Here is a 22,924-nt window from a genome sequence, read left to right on the forward strand (position 1 = left end):
GATTTATTAAAGCCTTAGACTTTCAAAAGCTGATTTTGTAGAGATACAGAATGTGTAACACCCATCCTGAAACCTGCCATGTTAATAATTTATTAACGTTCTGTTCTGGTTTTAGGCATCTGGTTATGTCTTTTACATTTGCTTTTGCTTTTACTCTGTGTCTTTGTAACCATAATTCAGATTATGGTTATGCATATTTCCTACCTAGTCCTCGCAGTGCCCAAGTTTGCCTCTGTATTGCCTTGTGGTGTGTGTATTAATTTCGGTGCATGATGATTTTAAGGAAAACCCTTTTTATCTGCCGTGCTGAGAAGCTGTTCTGCTGAGGGCAGTTTTTTGGTCTTGTGTTATTTTGCATCAAACATCAGGAGTCGAAAAGAGAGTGGAGTAACTTTGCTCTCAATAACCTGAGGTGACAGTGAGGGTAGGGATGGAGGAGTGGTTGGTGATGAGGCTGGGTTTGAGGTGAAGTTTGGAAGATTATTGTGCATAAATAGGTAACAGAGGAATGGTGCAGGGAAAGATAAATAGGAGCTATACATGGGAGCCAGGTCTGGCTCGGTGCGGGGAGCAGGAGCATGGCAAAACTGAGAGCCCAGGAGAAACAGGTGATGTGGAAGAGCTGCAGGGAGTCCTGGCTCTGCTTGGAAAGTGGAAATAGAGGAAGCTACAGCTGACTTCCTTTGTGTACTCTTCAGATTTAAGTATGCCTTTAGCCAAGAGAAAAAAACCCCATAGTTCCTCCTCCCCCCGATCCATAATTTCCTTGCTCTGATTATTACCAAGTGTGGAAGCATTTGCCTCTGCACATGTGATGGATGCCAGCAGCACTGGAAAGCTGTCAGCAGCAGGGAAAGAAGAGAAAAGTCTTCTGTTTCCTGGAGCGGAGTTCAGTGGAGCATTTCAGATGCTCACATTCAGATTATTGCTCTTCTGCTTTGAGGTTTCCTCTGAGTTAGAAAACTACCTATTAAAAATGTGATAGGCGAATAGGGATTTTGCATGTGAAATAGTGAGATTGCTTCATCCCAGTGGAGCTAGAAACATGCATGTATTGGTAATGAAATTAGACTTTATTTACAAATATTGGCTTGGGGATTTTCCAGGTTGGAAATTTCCATCTTTCCTTTTCTGATTAACATAAATTTTGCTGGATTCAGAGCAGATAACATGCAGGTCAGCCTTTGTTCAGCTTTAGGAAATGTTGGCTCAGAAAACATTGATGAAGGGCCACAGTTTAAGTTGCTGAGCTTTGGTTTCCATTGAGACATGGGAGGTAGTGGCAGCAAAAGGGAGGGAGGGAAGCATCATCTCCTCTAGCCTGTGTTGCAAAGAAAAGGGACTAGGAGATAACCTTCTCAAGTAAAGTCAACCATGCTCCCCCCTCTTCCCTCCTTTTAAATGTGCTGTCACCATGTAGGGTTATTTTTCTCACCCTGTTATCAGTAGAGGGGAATAGAGAAGAAAGTGGCTATTTCTGGGGTCAGAGACCTCCCACTGAAGCTGACAACAGTTGAATCGGGACCCAAATGGTGCTCCAGAAAGCCCAAGACTGTGATGATACAGCTCTACACCAGGGAAAAGATAAATGGCATTTGAAGATGACTTTTAGGGAGATACCAAACACACAGCCGTGGGTACACAGCTTTGCTCTCACCATGTACAGAGGAGCAAGATTAGCCCTAACAGGTCTGATAGTGACCCTTAAGGTGAAGTCTGAAGCTCTGAATTTTAGCGTTTCCTTCGAGTTTTGAAACTCTTTCCCAGTAAGTCAAACTCTCTTAAAGAAACAGTCACATCACCCTGGTAAATACATATTTTTTCATTTCTCTGTAAACACCCAAATGCATATTTGTCATTTAAACAACTGAATCAGTATATACTGAATGAACTGGTGGTTTTAAATGGCACCAAGTGTAGTTAAAGGCTGCATGGCATCTCCACTGCAGATACAGCTTTTCCAGCCTGAGCCCCCGCTAGCGAGAGAGAAGCAGCTCACATGGACCTGGCACTGATTTATTCATATCACATCTCTTATGTGGGCGAGCTGAGCCTTCAGCTTTTGGCGTCCTGAGCGTTGGGTACTTTCAAGGACACGCCACAAGTAAGAAACGCAGGGGGACAAGATGATGTTATTTCCATTTAAAACATCAGCCTATATGTAATAAGGAGAAAGAATAGTTCTAATAACACGGTTGATTACTGTCAGAGTACTAAAAGGGAGGTGTATTGGAAAAGGTTTTATACAGCCCACTGTGCTTTGCATAATCATTTTAAAAGCCGTTCAGGATATCTTCCTGCCTTTGTCCTGAAGAAGCTGGAAATCAAGTGGAAAGCCAGGGTTGTCAGTACGGCTGAACTCAAGGCTGGCCACTGCACACGATTACACTCACGGGTGGGTGCCCAGGGTGCAGCCACAGGCTGAGTCAGTAGCATGTGGGGAGTGCAGAGACTTACTTACAGGGATGTGTTGTAAAGATGCTACTGTCATTCGTTTGTGATGTCTCCCATAATTTGAGTATAACGGCTGCCTTAAAACCAGCTTTCTAAAACCTTTCTATTGCCCCATGAAGCACTCAGAAAGGGATCTCTGCTGCCCAGCCAGAGCACAGACAATTTTTACATCACCTGAAATAAACAATATCAGGGAATTTATTGAATTGTATGTCCAAAAATTTGAGGAAAACCCTAAGTTGCCATTTGAGGGGCATTTATCTTAAATAGCTTTTGAGTTTTATGTGATTCCGTGTATAAGAACAAAAGGAAAATGGTAAAAATGGAATATTTCATAGAACAAGGTGTTTCGTTTGACCAGAAACAGTAACTTTGTTCTGGTTAGAAACGATTTCCATTAGGATCTAAACTCCTTCTGCTCACTTAATTCTTCTCTTAGCTAGCAAACTTTGCAATCCTAAGTGCTGACTCCGGCTCCCACCACGTGGCATTACCTGCATGTGTTTCCTTAATGCATTTTTTTGCAGTCGCTTTCCCAGCTCATCTTTGATTTCCCAGTTGTATCCAGCAGCTTTGTTGGAGTTATTCCATAACAAAGTGGGGAATCAAAGAGAAACGAATCTCCCTGCCTCTGGAAACAGTGGTGGATGCAACCAGAGTCAGCATGCAAAGACGTCCTTTTTGATTATTATCTTCTAATTGATATTAGGTATCAATTATTGGGATGTATTTTTGGGGTGTATTTTTGCTGCAGAGGCTTCAAGAAGGACCTGCAAATCCTTGCATTCCAGATGCAGATATGCTAAATATGTGTTTTCCCAGGACATAAACAGAGGGTTCAGGGCCTGGCACCATTTCACCAAGCAGGATGGGCGCCATGAGCTCTTGATCCCTGAGAGATGATGGCCAAGTTCTTCACCTCTGCGTAGGCTCAGCATGTCCCCCGCTGCAGTAAGTAAGGTTTCTCATAAAATACATAGGGAAGATCTTGCCTTCTCTCAGAGACTCATTTTTGCGATGGCATTTCCTTGATGAAACAGCCTCCTTTGGAGCTGCTTGCAGAATGAGTTGGTCAGGGCTGTGGGCTGGGGAGGGATGATGCCGTGTTGTTCGTGCAGCAGCATTTCTGCTGGCAGAGAAGAGATTTATGTTGGCATAATTGTCTAAGAGTTTGGAAACTGAACCAGCTCATAGGCAGCATCATGTGGCAGCTTCTCTTGGTGTTTCCAGACCAGTATTTCTGGGAGTCATCTTAGCTGGTCACTTAGTCACTTGGCAATCTCCTTTTCTTCTTTTCTTTTGAGAGGCTGGAGGTGTCCTTTTGAGCCATTTCAGATGAACCCCCTCATCCTGGACAGGCAAAAGAGCATGTGGATGAGCCCTGCAGAATGCAGTGACTCACATTTGTGCATCCAAAAGAGGGAATTTGAACCTCTTTGTGTTGCAGCATCAATTCTTGGGAGGTGGAAGTGGTGGCCATCCGAGATGCAGTAATTCCTCTTGTTGCTCAAAACCTACCTGCAGTCTGTCTTTATTTTTGTCGCTAAAAAGATGGGAAACAATATAAAAATCACAGTAGCATTCATCTTTCTGGATTTGCACTGATTGCCCAGACATAAAATTGTGGGGTTTTTTTCATTCAGTTTGCATTATTTTATGGATTTTGTTTGCTTTTCTGTGGCTGGTCTCAAATCTTTCACATGAGTTTCACATATACAGCATAAAGGGCCTCCATTTCTCCCCTATAACTTTTATATAAAATGTTTTATATCTTATATAAACAGAGAACAGGTGAGACCCATCTCTTCCAAACTGATGTCTGGAGATGGCAAAATGCAAAGTCTGAATGGCAAGGTCGCTCAGCTCTGAGAAACTCAGTGTTGAGGAATTACTCAGTTGCAATTATTGGTCATTGGGGATGATCCAAAGAGAGAAGGATGGAGCAGACGTTCCTTTATACACATTCAGTGTTCTCTATAAAGAGCTTATGGTAAACTTTTTGAAGGAGGTAATAAATAGTAACCTCCAGCAACCCCTTCAAGGGATCAGTTCTCATTTTTAATATGGAAACAGAGTATGACGTGACAGCAAGTCAAAAGGATAAGAATTGACTTTCAAACCAGTTTTTCAGAGCAATGCAGAGTGAGGAAAAAGACCAGAAAATATGTAAGTAAAAATTTCAAGTAGAATCTATGCATTTGTGATTTATTGCAAACTGTGGAAATAGTTTTCCTTCAGTTATATGTTAGTGATACAGAGCAAAACCTGATACTAGGATAGGAAACCCACAGTGATAACAACAGGCGGGATTTTCATCTTCCAGACACTTGCTGTGGATGCATTAATCTATAGACATATCTGTATTTTAAAGTTATTTTGACATATCAAATAATCTGATTTGGTTCCATTTTTGGTAAACACAGGTCAGAAGATGTGTTTTCGTCCTAAAGAATATTCTTACCAGAGGCTTGCCATTAATAATGCATTAAGAACCATTTGTTTCTGTTCATCATTCACTGGAAAGCAATCTTTATTACAAATGTTATGGTAATAGAGCAATTCCTGAGAGCCAATGCAGCGTGTACTGGTTTAGAAGTAAAATAAACCCAGTTGATATTATTGTGAAAATAAAAACCCAGTGTATAGAATGCAACCATAGCAGTGAGGATTTATGGCAGGAGGTTGGCTCCAGAGCCCCCTCCTCATTCATGTATCTCAGCAGAACATGATGCTGTCACAGGGACATGTCCCCATCTGGTCCTGTTCCTGCTCATTGCTGCTTGCCTCGTGGCACTCACTGGGTGCTGTAAAATAACCTGTGCTGGGGCAGGCACCTCCTTGATGCCATTGTGGTATGTTCATGGATGCAACCAACACAGGATAAACTGGTTCTGACACCTAGAAACCATTTTGCATCCTTTTTTTTAAAGTGAAAGCTGGTTTTTTACTAATTATCAGATACATCAATAGTAAATACAGGGCATTTGTGATGAGCAGTGTGGTCTTGTGATTAGTCTTTCCTGGGAACTGTGAAGAAGCCATACGACAGCCTAACACACTTTGGTCATTGGTATGTTTGCAATTACAATCAAGCATTGGGGTGGAAACTCTGCTTCAGAGTGTTAAAACTAAAGCTCTACATGCAAAACCAAAACAAGACACTTCATGTCTCCTCCACTGTGCTAGAAGTTGGTGCCAATCCATCTACTTTGCTGAGGCTTTGCCAGCAGAGCACTGAGAACGCAGCCCGAAATGCAACAAGGTGTATGTAACCTGGTACTTGATGGAGCAGAGTGATCTTCCAAGTGCTTTTCAAGCCCTTTGCTCAGTCCTTTCTCTCGGCAGATGTAGGATTTCATATCCTTGCACTCCTTTATCCTACAGCCACCGCAACCTATAGGAACATGGATTTAATAATCCTAATACTCAGAATTAAGAAATACTATGTCACAGTGCTGGTTTTGGTATTTGCTGTAGGCTTTCCTGATCTGTCTGCTCACTCTGTCTTCTCTACCGATACATCATCACTTTCATTCTTGCTAGTATTTTGTTTTACTGCTTTTTTTTTTCTAATTCAAAACATTGATATAGAGTAACCACATCCTTTATAATGTTCAACTCTGTATTTTAACATAATAGTAATAGCAACTCAGAAAAAAACCACGGTAACTGCTTTGAAGTAGCTTGAGATTTGCGGTGTCTCATTTAATGGGTGACTTATTTAATACCCTCTCCCTGTGGGTGCCCAGCATTTCCTACAAAGTTAATACCATTAATTATCCCAGAGGACTGTTTGCTTCTGCAAATCTGGAATCCTTTCACTTGCTAAGGATAGAAATTATTTATGTTACCTCCAGGGGTTGGTGGGGTTTGTGTTGGCGGGGTTTGGGTTGGCTTTTTTTCCTCTTTCATCTGCCCAGAGCTGTTGCAGACTAATTCCTCTGTCTGTACATTGCTCTATATATGCGCTTGTGTATAAAATAATAGAGAGTGACTGACTACAATGCATGCGTTTAAGCTACTCAGCTGAAAATTACTGAGCATTAAAATCCACTGGGAATCACAAGACTTCTAAATTAGGAAAGCACATGTCAGTCAGTGTGTAGAAATGAGTCCTCGTACAAGAGTAGCTTTCAATAGGAAGAATGAGTATTGTTCCCTGGAGTACATCAATCCTAGTTTGGCCACTCTGTACCAGCTTTTACTATTTCTCTGGAAGCATGCATTGCCTTTTGTTATTATTTTTTCCCTGTCTTTTGTTCCATTGTGCATTTCTATTAGATATGTCTCACGGGCCAGCTATCAAGAGACACCCTGCTGCGCTGTGACGAATGAAGGCATTTTCAACCATAAACAAGGTATTGTGGGATTGAAAAGAAACACGGACAATGACAAGTCCTGGACAGCTTGTAATTGTTTAACTGGATTTTTATTAGATTGTGCAGTGACACAGGAACACTGAAAAAATGGCTGATATGACCTAAGGTTGAAATGAGCAGAATGCTGTCGGGTAAATGAGGGACCTTGGGAAAGATGGCACTTTTGTACTTGTCAGGTGTGGTCCAATCCATCAGGGTATATTTTTTCCATGATTAAAGCATGTATTTTAATAGTGTTTAAATGACTTACAAGTCTGTCCCATCTCAAAAATGGAAGGCACCTAGAAAATCCGTGGGGATGAGTTGAATCCTATTGACCATCAAGCATTTTTGTTCCTAAAACTCATGTGGGCATGCATTGAAAATGGTGTTCTTATACTTTCTTTCAATTAAAAATGATATAGAATTAGTCTGGAAAAACTGTTTGGCCACAGGTGATTAGTGTTTCGTCAGTGACACTATTTATGTGTGGAAGAGCTTAGCAGGGTGGTAGAAGACTCCCAATATTTCGGCTGTGTGGGCTGACTTAGTTCATTCAGGATTTGTAGATCCTTTTTATTGCCTCTAGAGAGTCAATGTTTAAAGTCATCATCTTGATTCATTAGTAAGGTATGCCAGAACATTATCTAAGGGTTTATTTTATCGTTCCCAAGTTGAAATGCTCAAATCATAATAGGTAAGAGCAGAGGGCTAAGCAGGGATCACAGGAAATGGGGTCTCTAGGTGGATGAATCAGCCTGGTATTCTCCTTGCATGGGGTGTTTGTCCATCCACATGACAAAACAATATCCTTCCATGAGGTCTGAAACTACCTTGTATCTGAAGTAGTAATGAGATGTCCCTCTCATTAACCAGTAAATGAATTAATAAATACAAAGCATCATCACAGGACCCACCTACGAGTGGTTTGAGTGTGCTCTGCAGGCAGCTGTCCCCCAGTTCCTGGATGCCCCCATTCATCTCCCTCCTGTACATCCAGAAAGATCCTCTGGGAATTAGGGAAGTATTTAGGAGTGATTCTATGATTCTATCTTATCTGGGAAGTCAAATAGAATTTCTCCTCTGTTCCAGAATCACATTGGTGTGTCAGGCTTACCTGAAAGCAATGAGGTTTTTTAAGAGCTTTTCCATTAAATTTATTTGCTTCTCATTTAGTCCACTCTGCTTTACCAGGTATTGCTTCTTGATTTATTTCCTGGAAAATAGAGTAATGTTCTCTGGATTTTCAGTTAAAAATAGAAAAATAGAGCTAAGTTCTTTTCAAAATATATGCCTGCAATCGAGACATGGGGGTTTCGTCTTTGCAAAGGAAACTCATGCTCTGATTGCAGCCAGCAGCAAATGGTCCCCACTGAGAAGCTTCGAACCATCCTTAAAGCGAACAAAAAGGAAATACAAAACTAAGCTATTGTTGTTGCTATCCCATAAATAAATAAATAAGCATTTTCCTCCTTTTTGTAGCTATAGAGATGCACAGATATATGTTGGTCTCCTTCCATTTGGCTCAGCAGCAGGGACTTACACCAGTGTGAGCTGAAGAAGAACCAACGTCATTTTTACGTCTCACACCCTATTTCTTTGCAATTTATGCTGCCGTCAGTCCCTTCTAGACATTTGATTTCTCCTCGAGATGGAGTATCAGCCCAGCTCCCATTTATCTGGAGCACTGGCTACGCAGCCTGGCTTGACACGTTAATTCAATTTGTGCTTTTCAATTCATACTCTTTCATTTACGATCAAATATCAGGAAAGGTTACAATTAATCAGAGCACGGGAACAGAAGCTGGCGAAGCTAATGATGTATCGCTGTGTGTTGCTAGCTCTGGAGGGGAGTAATTGAGGTCCTTGTGCTACAGAAAACTGTTATTAGTAAGTAAAAATTATCAAAGGAAAGCGCCCTGCACCCATCTCCCATTTTGCACTCTGTTTTCTTTAAAGTTCTTAAAAAGGAAGCATTTTATTAACACTCCTGGCTGTAACCAGTTGTTTTGGCTGTGTGGTGGCATTGGGGGCTTTGAGCCCTCAGTGCTACTCCCACTCTGAGCTTGCAGATGATACTCAGTGTGCATGAAGGCAATTTTTAGATGCTAATAGCATGCCATCCCTGCGGGAAAAGGGCTCTGCTGCTGCTTTGCTCGGCAGAGAAACCACAGGGAATCCCTGCAGAAAAAATACAGCCTGATGGACTTAACACAGTCTGCGCCTCCTCATTGAAAATGAACTAATTGCTGGTTGTTTCAAAAGCAAATGTGTTGCTGGGCTGAGGCAGACAATGAACTCCAGGGTCTCCTTAGGGAATATCTGTAGCCCAGCTATGTGCTCGAGCAGCAGCAAGGTGTGCATAAGAAATACTTGCAGGCTTCCCAGGATTATGCTGCTGCTGGACACAGATGATCTCCTTGAGTTACTGGGATACAACATCTGGCTGCTGGAATTCTGTAATTAAAAAATATAGGGCTTATGTGGCTATGCTAAACAATCATTAAAAGGTTGGTTTTTAGTTAAAAATACCCATCTCACTGTTATTCTAGTTACTAACTTTATACAGTTATTGTATGGGTTTATGCATGGCAGAATTTCACAGTGCTTTGCTCAGTGTTAGTCTGTGGGTTCATCTGAGATGGCAAGTTGAAGTGGTAGTGTTGTCAGTGCTTAGTGGATGCGCTTGTGACTTGGGTAGATTTCAAGATTACAGCCAAAATAAGTCTTTCCAACTTTACTAGTTGGAAATCTAAATTCCCTTTAATCTAAAATAGCTACTGGGAGGGGAAGAAAAAGGTGGCTCCTACTTTCTCATTGGGAGCAGAGTGTGGCACTAAGGCAGAGTTGAATAGACTTCTCTTATTTGCTGGCTTGACTGGATTACTCTTATTTAGGATATGATAAAAGATACAGAATACAATTTATTTTAGGATTGAAGGCATCCTTTTTCCCTTTTATTCCAACTTCCACCCTCTTGCTCCAGGGCAGGGCTGTAGGATGCTTCTTGCTGGAAAAAGATACCTTCATTTGTGGCTGGGAAGCAGCATAAGTGTGGTGCAGTAGCTGGCAGAGTGGATTTGTTTTGCTGGTCCCCACACCTTGCACAGGCAATGTCTTGGACACAGGGAATTATCTCTGCATGTGGGGACCTGATCTGTCATTGAAGGTCATGCATGAAATTTGGACCAGTGCGGGAGTCCATGGCTCTGTGCATAGGAAGGAGTGAACTGAAAGGGAGCCAAGGCCGGGATAAATCTAACAGGCAAGGTGTGTTGATTAGCATGTAATTCAGTTTGTTAGGCACTACAGTAAACAGCATTAAATGCAATATGCAGTGATTGCTCCTGAGAGCATCGTTTCAGCATTACCTCGTTCCTGCAGCAGCTGGATGGAGCTGTGTTAGAACTGTTCAGCAGGCACCAGCAGAGCTGGCGGTGCTCCTTTCTTGGGCAAAAGCTGGAATAGCACCAATATCACCATTATAAAAAGGTTTTGGGTAGCTGTATCTGCAGAGCATGGCTTACACATTTCTCCTGCTATCCCTATTCCTTTCACATTCCCCAACGGCACAGCTGGGACCAGCACTGCTGTGGGTTGCTCAGCTCACGTCAGCAGGAGAGGTGGTGAGATAGTCTGATTTTCCCCGCCAGTATTGGATTTTCTTCCAGTAAACTTCCGTATTTTTTTCCCATCATGGCTTTGGTAAAGAAAGTCCCTCATCTTTAGCCTTGTGCCACAGTGGAACTATGGGTTGGAGGGGCCCCTCAGCATCACAACCCTGAGCTGAAAACAGACTTATCTCCTGCTCTCCCACTCAACAACAGACTTGCTTTTGGTCTCGTGCTGTCACATTTTCTAAATTCTTTGTTTGCTGTAACTGAAGGACTACTCCCTTCAAACCCCCAATTTAGAAACAGAATGAATGTGCTGCATCATTTCAGCATAAAAGTAAAGTCTTTCTATAGAAAAACCCCATTGAAGCCATGTAATGATGAGTCCTAGTTTTGATTCCCCTTGAAGCTAGCTCAAGCCCACTGGCATCAACAGTAGCTGTAGTTAGTACAGGCTCTCCCAGCCCCCTCATTTTGACTGTCACCTTGTACCACATATGTGGTGTTGAAATGGGCCAGACTATTCATTGGCAAAGCACTTGCACATAGAGGACAGACATCCTGGTTGTGCTCATCCCCACCAAAATAGCAACAAGCCATGAGTAGGATACCTCTAATTTCCTCTCATTCTGTGGGGGTGAGCACAGGAGGTGCTGGACGGAGGGATGGCATTTGCTGAGAGATGTGCCACAACCAGGAGTGCATTGGAGGCTGTCAGGAGGAATTAGTTAAGGGTGAGTACTGTGGGGAGGATGGGATGAGGATGGCACCTCTTCAGATGGCTCTGCAGAGCTTCCCTGTGCCTCTGCTCAGCACAGGCAGGTGCCCTGTTTTCTGTGGGATATTTTCCTAACTACTCCCATTAGGAAGTTAGGGTTTCTTAACAGCTCTGAGAGGATTGCTGTTTTGCGTGACAGAGTGAATGAATAGGTGCCTGAATGAACATCAAGCTCATAAAATTTTGTGCTCTTGATAGTAATCTCATAACACTTACTTTGCACACATGTTATCTGGCATCCTGGAAAGGTCCACCGTTTTTCTTCAAAGCACTTGGATACCTCTTATTCCTAAAATAATTTGATAAGCCTTAGAGAGCTTTCTCGTTTATTCACTTGCCCAGGATGTTTTCTGCTTCCACACCTGGTTAAATGAGTAAACGCTTTATTTTTTGTATTGTATTAATAAAGCTATGACAAAATAAAATCATCTCTCCTTTCTTGAGGCCTGAGGACCAAGCACGTTAGTGGGGACTGAGTCAGGGTCTTACAAGCCAGGAGCAAGAGGTTTCAGAGGCTTGGCTGCCCCAAACCTGCATCCTCACACAGCTAAGGAAAACAAGGAGCATCATTCCCATTCTTTGGGGAAAGAAAATGACATTTCCTTGCAATTGCTGTGTTTATTAAAATTACTTGGAGGGACCATGGTAAGGAGAGGTCAGCTTTGCTTTGCAGTGAAACGGAGAGGCCTTGCTGGTTGTTGGAGCAGGGTGACAGTGTGTAGCATTTATTATTGATAGCCTTAAGAGCCAGTCAAGGCTCTGCTCCTTTTGGTAGCACCAAGCAGCTGTCTGTGAGCAGAGCTGGTGGAGAGGCAGCACGGCCCAGGAGGGCTCCTGCTCTGCTTCCATGGCCTGGGGCTGCTATCACCCAGGTTTCCTGGTCACCTTCCACAGGCACAGCCCCACAGGAGAGGTTCTCCAGCCACCGAGGTGCGTAGCATGTGTGCATTTGCCCCCCTTGCTGTGCGAGGTGCCAGTATCCCTGTCTCTCCTGCTATAGCTTCACGGTCAGTTTAAGCTGATCTAAGCATGAGCTGCACTCAGAGGGGGGCAGATCCCACTGTCCAGACCTCAGACACCATCCCTGTGCAAAAACGTAGCCTTGGCATCAGGTTTTAGACTGAGATCCTCTCCTGAGAAAGTAAAGGTCCTCCTGGGCTGAATTTCACATTTGGCATTGAAACGAGAGAGTGCAATGTGTCAAAGCAATTTAGAAACAGAAGAGTAATATCTTATTGAATGAATGGTTGTATGTTTTTAAAAGGCAATATGCAGTGTGCCAACTGTTGTGCTTTTATTTATCTGATGTTGTTTGGGGCTCTGGAGGACTTCAAGCATCCCAACACCTGCATTAGGATGCAAGTCCAGTGGGAAACCGTGTGAGCACTGGCATTGATCCGATGAAGAAGTACATGTCTGGAGCTGATGGTTTAAAATGTGACTCCAATAGTTCTCACAGATTCACATCCCAGAGGGTGAATGAAATCAATCCAGTGCCACTGATCTGCAGCCAGCTGTGATTTGTGGAGCCCCACGGGTGAGCAGTGAATGCAGCAAAGTACTAACTGAACTGCTGACTGCTTCTGTTTGAGCCTTGAAAATAAATAGTCTTTGAACAGAGATCAGCCATGGTGGCTTTGGGTTAGGCTGGAGACATCTCTGCGAGTGCCACAGGGTATCTATCTGACATGCCACCAACAAGGAAAATAAAAAGATGATGATGCTGGAAGTGGAAAAAGGGCCACATATCCAGGTGATGCTAAGAGGTTTCAGGAGAGGAAGGTGAGGAAGATATCCAAGTTAACAGAGATGGAGATGGTCAAAAGGGCAGGAGATTTGGAGGGAGTTCAGAGAAGGGGAGAGAGCCAGAGGGTGAGACCCAAGAAGAAAGCCCAATGGGACCAAGTGAAAATAAACCAGTAAAAGGGAATGAGGGTGGAATAAACACCTGAGTTATCATCCCACCTTCTTCTGCAGCAGCAGCAACACAACTGTATTTTCTTCCATGAGTTTCTCCTCTCCACCTCCTGAATCATAGTCAGGGCAGCACTTTTACAGCTGGGTCTCTGCTGTGATACAAGAGGTTTTACAGAGCTGCTGCCTCCTCACCCAGCTGCTGTTTCAGACAGATGCTGCTCAAGGGCCTACAAAGTTCTGCTTGAAATGGCCATGAGATCAAGGTGGAGAGCTGTTTTGAGACAGCAGACAGCAGGCAGAGGACTTTTCCAGGACAGGATGGTATTTCCTTGCAAAGCAACAGGACGTCTGCGTGTTTCCCTGGGACCAGGAATTCCTCTGTGCCTTAAACAGCAGGTCCTTCAGAAAGTCAGTTCTGAATTTGCTGTAATATAATCATTAGGCTCCACTTTTTAAGGTCAGGACCACCAAACCCAAGGATTAATTCAGATTGTGAGTGTATTGGCTATTTCCTATGCTAATAGAGTGAGCAAATACCTTCATCCCTTTCAGTTTGCCTCTGAAACCTCTCTTGCCTTGGCTATCAGCCTGTGCTCCCTGTGTGCCCTGCAAACCCTCCTGCTGCCTGCTTTAGGAGGGGGAAAAGCAGACCGGAGGAAGGCAAACAAATCCACTCATGTCAGGAAATAACAACTAAAGAGTTAACCACAACACTTACTGTCTGTAGAGTAAGTGCTGTAATGATTAGCTTTACTGGGCATCCAGGTCAACCCCAGTCTCTTCAGCAATGCACAAGCTGGAAAGGTCCCATTTCCTCCCACAGCTTCCAGTTCCTTGCTTGAACAGCTTTGGAGGGACTCCTTTTCTCCACACTACCTGCACAAAGACCGAAGGAGCTGATACTTCCTTCTGGACCTTACAAGGAGTAGGGCTGTTGCTGTGATGAATCCTGCCTGATTCAGCTGGTAGGGACCCAGCGAGCTGTACCCACCCAGTCATAAACCCAGGCAGTTCAGGCATGGGATCTCACAGCAAATCATTTCTCTCCCTGAGGAGAAGTCATGCCATGTAAATGTGATGACTATAACAGCTGATACGTGGTATTGTTTTTAAGCAGGACCCTTTATGAATGAAGATAAAGGCCCTTTGACCAGGTCGGAATTAGATCTGAGCTCTCTGTCTGTCTGCACTGCTGAAATAGCACAGAAATAATCCCCCTTTCATTGCTGCTGGGTGAGATCTAGATATGAGCATAGCGGGGCCAGGCTCTCGTCCGCATGGGTTGTCCTTTCTCCAGGATCTGGTGTATAGATGTCAGATGCAAATCTGGGTGTGCATTTGATCTCGTGGTGGGTTAGGGCACACTAATCACTTATAGCATGTGCTGTCCTCCAAGCAAAGCCATACATCACTGCTAATAGTGCTCAGGGCTGTGAGCTTGCGCCAGACACAACTTGAAGCATGAGCAGGTAGCACAGAGAGGAGTAGAAAGCAGGACCTAGGGCTTGCCTTCTTTGGAATAGAGGCATTTCCTTGTTTCATTAAGGTGTTATGAGCATATTTAGAGACTGGATTCATTTCTTAAAATCTCAGATCCTGTGAGAAGAGGTTAGATATGTGCTTTCCTTGCATAGATCTCAAAAACAGTATGTGTGGAGTAAAGTTCATACAGACATTTGGCTAATAACATCTACTAAAATGATCTATGCAGTAGAGAGAATGGCTCCAGGTTGCAACAAAGCATAAAGATGTATTTTTCTTTCCTGTTTTCCTATGACTTCTCCAGATTTTTCCACCATGTTCGGGAAGAAGAAGAAACGGCTGGAAATTTCCGGGCCCTCCAACTTCGAGCATCGGGTTCACACTGGCTTCGACCACCGGGAGCAGAAGTTCACGGGGCTACCTCAGCAGTGGCACAGCTTGCTGGCAGACACGGCCAACAGGCCAAAGCCTATGGTGGATCCCTCATGTATCACTCCCATCCAGCTCGCTCCTATGAAGGTATTGTGCAAAGTCACTTTTGAACTTCTTAATCTACCTTTAATTGCACGTAACCATAATGAAGCAACACCAGTAGTGGCTGTCCTGGGAGGCAGGAACGGCTGGAGAGCGTGCAAGTACGGCAAGAGCTGTAAATCCAAATATTTAATAGTAGAACTGCAAGGAAAAGAAGTTATATGAATAAAACTTCAATGAATGTCCCAGAAGACTGTGAGTCACGGGTCTTGCAGGGGTTTCATGATTCTGGGCTGCAGAACAAAAAGCCAGAAGCCCTGGTGGAGGCCCAAAACCATGCTCCACTGCAGCATAAAGCTCCTTGATAATTAATTTAAGAATGGTGCTTTAGGCAAAGGCAGTTTTGGAGCAAGGGAGAAAGGGAAAAGTACACCAAAGGACAGAAATGAAATTGCTTGTTCAGCCAGGCAAGGAGCTCAGGGAGGGATCTCATTGCCACCCGCTGCTGCCTGGAGCAGCGATGGAGCTGAGCTTCTCACCAGGTGGGAAAATGAGGGGAAACAGCCCCAGGCTGTGGCTTGGGAGGTTCAGGCTGGACAGCTGGGCAAGAAACAGTTCGGAGGGTAGAGCAGCACTGGACAGGGCACCAGCATGGCTCTGCAATCCCCATCCTTAGAGGCTCAGGGTTCCAGTAAACACATTTGCCCCGATTTAGCAGTGTTTCTGGGATTGCACATTCTAACATTCCAGTAAATCATACCTGTGTGATGGTGGGAGCCTGTATCTCACCGCCATGCAGCTGCAAAATAAATCTAGAATTTAATTTTCATGTGGGTTTTTCTGCAGCAAGAGAAAATCACATAATCCCGAGAATGCAGACCCTGTATTTATATTTGATAAGTCTTTGCTAAATTTACATTTACTGCCTCTCCAGAAGGACATTCAATTGCTGATCGGGACTACTGGGTGTTGCTACAGGACAAGGGGGATGAAACCAAAGTCTTGATTTTTTGCTATAATAAAATATCTTACTGTATAATAGAGGCCTGCAATAAAGAGGAAAAAAGTGGGCATACCTTTTCCTGCCAGAGGAGGAGAGCAACTTTGTTCCACAGCCCTTCTTAACAACAAAAATATCCCTGCGTGTCTTTTCTGCAGTTCTAGAGCCACAAATCCATAAGCTTAGAAGATTTTAAAACTTATTAGCTTTCTCTTTACCATATAGGCAATACAGCTCTGGGTCTTGGCCTGCAAATGCATATAGCTTGGTTCATGTGCGGAGTCCCATTGAAGCACTACACACTGCAGGGTGTGAAGGATCAAGCCCCAAATGAGTCATCGCCACATTTTGAAGTGGAGAAAATCACTGTCAGTTGTTTGTAAGAATTTGTCAATTCTTGCTTTTCCGTCTGTATAACAGGGGTCTACATACATCTGCATATCAGGGGTCTATATGCGTGCAGATACCAGGGATGCACTTCTGAACTAATACATCCTGTGTCAGGAAAGGGCTGGGGCCAGGAGCCAAAATGCAGCTCCCAAGCCGAGCTCATTCTTCCAGTGTAGCCTTGAGCCACAGTGGTCCTTGATGCAGCCGTGTATCCCATGATATCTTCCCAGGATGCGTGTGCTGGGGACAGGATTCCTGCAACCTGGTGCCCATCTCAGCAGTGGCCATAGGGCTGAGCACGGATGAACCCATCTGCAGAGGCACCCACAGGAAGGATGTTCTGCATGGATAGAAGGGGGGAATTTGGAAGCAGATCATCCAAATTGCAGTTAACTGCATGCCACTGCTCCAAAGGTATAGTTAGACAAGGAAATGGTGTTAAGACTGAAGGATTCAAGAAAATGTGCTTTCACCCTCCAGTTACTTTCCATATCTGAGTCTCAATTATAGCCTATTGAAATGGGCCTCCATGGTAGTGTGAGAAAAGACAGGTTAATTTTAATGGCAACTGAGAGGCATTGACTGTCATCTGAGAATTTGCTTTGAACTCCATTGCAGGATACCATTTTCCTGTATATTTATTAAGAATCGACAGGCCTTGTTTTGATATAACTTATGGAGAGAAATTCAGTTGCAGCCACTTTAAGAATATCTAATGTTGTTAAACTAGTTCAGCACAATCATTTAATTTAGATGGAATTCTTTATGTGTGTTTACAACTTTTCTCTTTTCCACCGAGCAGTTGATAGTTTAATTAGCCCACTTGCGAATGCACTGAGGTGTAGCAGAAGAAGATTTGTAATCACATCCTGATGTATTAAGTCAGGCCGAGGCACTTGGCCAGAGTTAGTTCGTGCTGTGGTTTCAGGTCATACAGCAGCTCTGTAACTCTGCACTCCTAAATTATTCTCTATTCAATTACTTCAGTATTGACTACCTGTACGGTGTGAGGCAGAAGTGTTCCTGCTAAAAGATGCTCCTCCGTGACTGAAGAGTAGCACAGATCATAGAGGTGGACTTTGAAAGCATGAATTCTTGCTTTTGAGACAGAACTGGTGTTTGCTTGCTTTGGGCTTCACCCAAAGCTGAAGCAGGGGAAGTAAAAGACTCTCCTCTATAGTTTTGCAGCTTTCCTGTTTAGTGGTGTTTGCCTGTTTCTCAGTCTGCAAAGCAGATAGGATCTGATGGTACATAGTGTATCCCTTTGGGTAAAACCAGTAAATGATAAATATTCTCACTGCTCCATCTGTATTCGAAGGCAGCAGCAGTTAGGATGAAGAGGCAGTGCCCTGGCCTCCCAGATATCCTGGGGGAAGTCATTGCCCTACCTCTGCATTAGCTGGGATGAAAGGCTTGTAGTGCTTTTGCATGTGGGAGGTGGGGGCTTGTCATAGTAGTATCAGCGTTTGAATCCAAGCTGGAGCTGACTGGACAAATTCATTCATTTCAAATATGAGCAGAGACAATAATGGGATTCCCCTGCTCAGTGTGGGTGACCCAGATACCAGCAGGCTATTGTGGATTTCAGATGCTAACCCGAGTCGTTAAAACACAGCAAAAAATTTCATGAGAAATGGAAAGTAGCAGTGATCTTCATAGGTTCGGGCTATGGAGGCAGGGAGGCTTGAAAAAAGGCTGATTCTTCACTGAAATAACTGCAGGAAAAATGTGAACTGTGTCTTCCTATACTTAAAACAGGCTTCATGAAGCCTGAGATCCTGCTAGCAGGCCATTCAGTCCTCTTGCTTTCAGTACACTGTAGTTGTCCTGTGTACCTGGAGCTCATGGTTTATGTGTTTGCCCTCAGCACACAATATGCTTGGCCTATCACCATGACTCTATGCAGGAGCTTCAGTTTGTTGCCACCCTTTGAGTTTTGGAAAGCTTCAGAATCAATAACTAAGCAAATGGATTGTCCTTAGGCAGCAAAACTTCATGGTTTCTCCACTGTGCTCACAATATTAGGAAAACAAACACCAGAACCCTTACTTTGGGCATTTTTGCCAAAAGAGCTTAGCGTTGGCTTTGTTAAGATGCTTAAATGTCTGCTGCTGCCAGTGGGAGCAGGACTGCACTGGAGATGTGTTAAAATCCCTTCTCATGTTCCCAGTGCAATGAACAGCTGAGTGTCCTCACTCCTGTCAAGTTACTGGAGGAAAAAATGCCATTTTCTTCTGAAAACACACCATGCTGGGGTTATTCTTCAGATGGAGGACACTGAGCATCTGCACAGAGCCACATACAGTGATGCCGAGTGGCCAAAGACCTCAAAGAGAGGAGATGAAGATCCCTTGTACGGGCTTGATCAATCAGAGGTGTCCAGCTCTCATTAGATAACCCCAGCCCTCTCCTCCTATGTGGAATTACGCAGGGGAGATGCCTGACCAGGAAAGGGAGGGTTTAGAGATCAAGAGCTGCTCAAAGGCTTTGCCTGCTCCTTGGCATAGATGGACAAAGTGGTGGTTGTCCTGACTTCTCTTCCTCACCTTCCCAGATTTTGACTTCTCCTTCTTGATAGCTTCTTCTTTTTACTTATTTCCATGGTTCCTCTGTAGATGGGACTGTCCAAAGTTGTTGCTTGAAGAAGGTTGGCTCCCATCCCATCCCACAGCATTGCTCTTGCTGGGACAGGACCTGGAAGACTGCTGACATCTCGTGGGCCTCCCTTGTAAATTCATGCTTAAGGACTCGTTTCCTAGTTACACACTTTGCAGTTGCACATCGGGCCTGGTGCACGCTCAGCAGGGAGAAGGTGGAGGGGGTGTCTCTGAAAAGGGCAAGAGCCAACACACTGCAGCGTAGGAAATCCTGGGTGGAAGGAAGATGTTTTGCCAGCAAGCATGGTTGAGCAGCAGGACAGCAGCCTTGAGGGACTGTGGGATCTCAGCTTTTCATAGAAGCATGGAATCAAATAGGTTGGAAAAGACCTTTAAGATCGTCAAGTCCAACCATTCCCCAGCACTGCCAAGGCCACCACTAACCCATGGCACTGAGGGCCTCATCTACATGGTTTCTGAACACGTCTAGGGGTGGTGGCTCCAGCACTGCCCTTGGCAGCCTGTTCCAATGTGTGAGCACCCTTTGGGGAAGGAATTGTTCGTAATCTCCATCTAAACCTCCCCTGGCACAGCTTGAGACCTTTTCCTCTTGTCCTATCACTTGTTACTTGGGAGAAGAGACCAGCCACCTCCTCTCTCCATCCTTCTGTCAGGTAGTTGTAGAAAGGGGGCAAAACTTGATGGGCAATGCCCTTAGCAGCCTGACTGGACTTTGACTAGCCCTGCTCTGAGCAGGAGGTTGGACTGGATGACCTGCAGAGGTCCCTTCCAGCCTAAGTTCTTCTGTGGTTATCTTCTCTGCAAGTGGTTATGATCAGATTTGCAGCCATTTGCAGTTCTTTACTGTGATGGTGGTGAGGCACTGGAACAGGTTGCCCAAAGAAGTGGTGAATGCTCCATCCTGGCAGTGTTAAAGGCCAGGTTGGACAGAGCCTTGGGTACCATGGTCTAGTGTGAGATGTCCCTGCCCATGGCAGGGGACTGGAACTAGATGATCTTAAGGTCTTTTCCAACCTAAACCATTCTGTGATTCTATCCTGTAAGGCAGCCCCACTTTCAGTTAATTTTGATCACTAAACAGGAATGTGTTTGATGCTACATGCTGCCAGAAGAAACTACTGGAACTTATTTAAGTAGAAGGATTTTTTCCAAAGGAATAATGCTTCACTCTTGAGGGCTGTTTGTTTTACCAAGTTTTTACGTGGCAATACAACTTCAGTTAATGGCCATACTCGCCTGTGGAGATACAATACAAATATGCCACCTAGTGTCCATATGTGTCTTACTGTGATTCACTGTGTGAGAAGAGCCAAGCTGCCAATTTTGTATAATCTTGGAGGAGATCTATCACTGTACAAGTAAAAAATTCAACCACAGCATGAATAAATGCAAGAAGTACACAGCCCAGAAGTTTTTTATCATTTATAACACTAGGTTAATATGTTCTCGTATGTACTACATGATACAGAGGAAACTTTTGGTGTTATTTCTTACTGATTTCAGAAAATTATAGGTTTTTAAGTAAGTCCTTTGGAAGAATATTGGTGCTGCCTGTGAGGTTGAGTTCAACAAGAGAGAAAATGCCTGAATAAGAGAATACAAAGAAATTTTTCAGATGAGTAGTTCATTTTATGGGAAATGCAGTTTCACTGTGAAGAGTATCGATTAGAAGAGGATACATCTTGGAGATCAGAAATTGTTTCAGGTTTTTCTATCAAAATACTGCCCCAGGAAGCAGCTCTTCTGCAGCAGCTTGTCTTTTGGTACCATCATGGCAGGAGCTACCGATGGACCCTGGGCCAGAGAACAGAAGTTAAGGGGCAGGAGTGCTATTGCTCCACTAATACGAGTTTCTCCTTTCCTTGCACCCTCCTCAGGTCTTCTCCTTACCCATGTCACGTACATTCAGTGACATTAATACATCTTCTCATCTCTGTCAAAAGTACATTAACTGGTTTATGGAGTTTTTTACTACAGTGTCACACTGCCAGCCCAGAGTCATCATAAAATGAAGCCAAGCCTGGCTGTGTTTAAGAGGCATTTGGACCATGCCCTTAATAAAATGCTTTAACTTGTTCAGCCCCAAATTGCTCAGGCAGTTGGACTAAATGATGGTTGTAGGTCCGTTGCAACTGAAATACTCTATTCTGTTCTAGTCTAAGGAATCACCTCCTCTAAGTGCTTTTAACTGGTGCATTCTCAGTTCTTCTTTACAGTTTTGAGTTCCAGGCTTTCTGAACAGCAAAGTTCCTAATGAGCTTTCTAGCAGCAGCTCTTTTGTATTCATACCATTGCGTTTCACAGTATTGAAGCACTTGATCCAGCCTGACTTGAAATTGTTTTTCTAGAGCCTCATTTGGAGAAGAAAAACCAGCATCTTATCATTTCAGCTTGACTCAAAACACAAAATAATACTCGGTTTTTCATGAACCAGAAAATCAACTATACACATTATTTTTCTGACAAGATTACTTGTTTGGAGGGTCTGTCTGCAACTGAACTGTAGATATAGCATCAGGGTTTTCAAGCAGGACCCGGCCATCCTAGAGAAACACCTAGCACACAGAATAAATACTGTAAGTGTTTTCACATTCCATTTTATTTCTGTCCTTTAAATGTGCTCAGATAACCCAGAGGTAATGCCTGCAGAAATGTGGTTTTCAGAGGTTGTCCTTCTAGCTAGCAAAGATAGTGGTGGGTAGGGGACGATGCTGCGGTCCATGTTGTACCATGTAGTCAAGTTCAGCCCTGCACTAAGGCTTTAAGTGCATCATTTTGCCCCACTGCCTTGGAGGGGTGATAATCAGTTATCTGCTGATCATGTACCTCTTTTAAAAGGTCCTTGATATCCTCAAAGGCGCTTGTGCTATTGATACCCTCCTCCTGCAGACACTTGGAGGTAAGGCTCGCACCTAGACCTGCACGGACCACCTGAGCTCCTTGAGCTCTTCCCTGGAGCAATGTCAGTTTGCTGTCTGCAGGGTGCAGATCTAAGGGTGTTGTTCAGAATTCCTTCATCATCTGAATAAGCTTTGTTCATGCAACAGTTGGCATTGATTTGAATTGATTTGCTCACATGAGATAGGAGTTACTTTGCCTGGGCCTGCAGCAATAGCAGACAATAATATAGATTACAGACTTCAGTGGTAAAAGTAGTTTTTTCCAATATGATTAGCAAAAGAATGTTTTTAAGCACTGTTTGCATCAGCACATTGGGATTTTAGGTAGTATTAGTGTTGGAGGAATCTTGCAAGAGCAAGAATTAATGGAAGCTTATGTGGGTGTGCAGAACTTTTCAGTACACTGAGTAAAGATTACAGGTAAATTTAGAGTTCACAGTCTACATCTGCTGAGGTGGACAAGCCTGCTTTAGAGCTCAAAAACCACGTTAACCTGTAGGTCTACACATAAAAGAGGCAAACTCAGTGTCAGCATTTCAGAAATTGAATCTGGTCTCCTCTGGGAATACCAGTCTGGGAATACTCTTCAGGTAGCACTTTATAACCTGAAATGAGCCAGGAATTAGATCCTGAACAAGGACACTCGTAATCAGGTTCTTTTTTTAACGTGGAAGTTAGTCCCTGAAGACAAATCTATAGGAGAGTGTTCCAGTAACTCCCCTCACTGGCTTGCCTACCCAGAGAAGTGAGCCATGCTCCCAGCTTCCTGCCTGGAGGTGGAGGGCTCTGGCTCCATCGCTGCTAACATGGCTGTTGTTTCCTTTCCATTTGTTTAGCCAAGCTTTTTGCCTCCAAAACTTTCCCCACACTGACCCGAAAGATCTCTGGGGCCGTAAGCAGGGCTTGGACCCATGAAGGGCCGTGCAGGTGGAGGTGATG

General features: G+C 43.9%; 1 protein-coding gene across 4 annotated transcripts in view; it reads left to right on the plus strand.

Moving 5' to 3' along the window:
• PAK5 (p21 (RAC1) activated kinase 5) overlaps positions 1-22,924 on the plus strand; it is a 178,017-nt gene that overhangs the window by 122,557 nt on the left and 32,536 nt on the right. For 3 of the 4 annotated variants that reach the window (XM_030490255.1, XM_030490257.1, XM_030490254.1), the window contains 2 exons: positions 6,736-6,812; positions 14,908-15,122. In XM_030490255.1, coding sequence (XP_030346115.1) covers positions 14,919-15,122 — 204 coding nt within the window. In that variant the 5' untranslated portion in view covers positions 6,736-6,812; positions 14,908-14,918. The remainder of the gene's footprint in view (positions 1-6,735; positions 6,813-14,907; positions 15,123-22,924) is intronic. The other variant, XM_030490256.1, reaches the window with a different exon arrangement.

Source organism: Strigops habroptila, chromosome 6 (genome assembly GCF_004027225.2).
Source record: "Strigops habroptila isolate Jane chromosome 6, bStrHab1.2.pri, whole genome shotgun sequence".
In the NCBI taxonomy this organism is placed as follows: Eukaryota; Metazoa; Chordata; class Aves; order Psittaciformes; family Psittacidae; genus Strigops; species Strigops habroptila.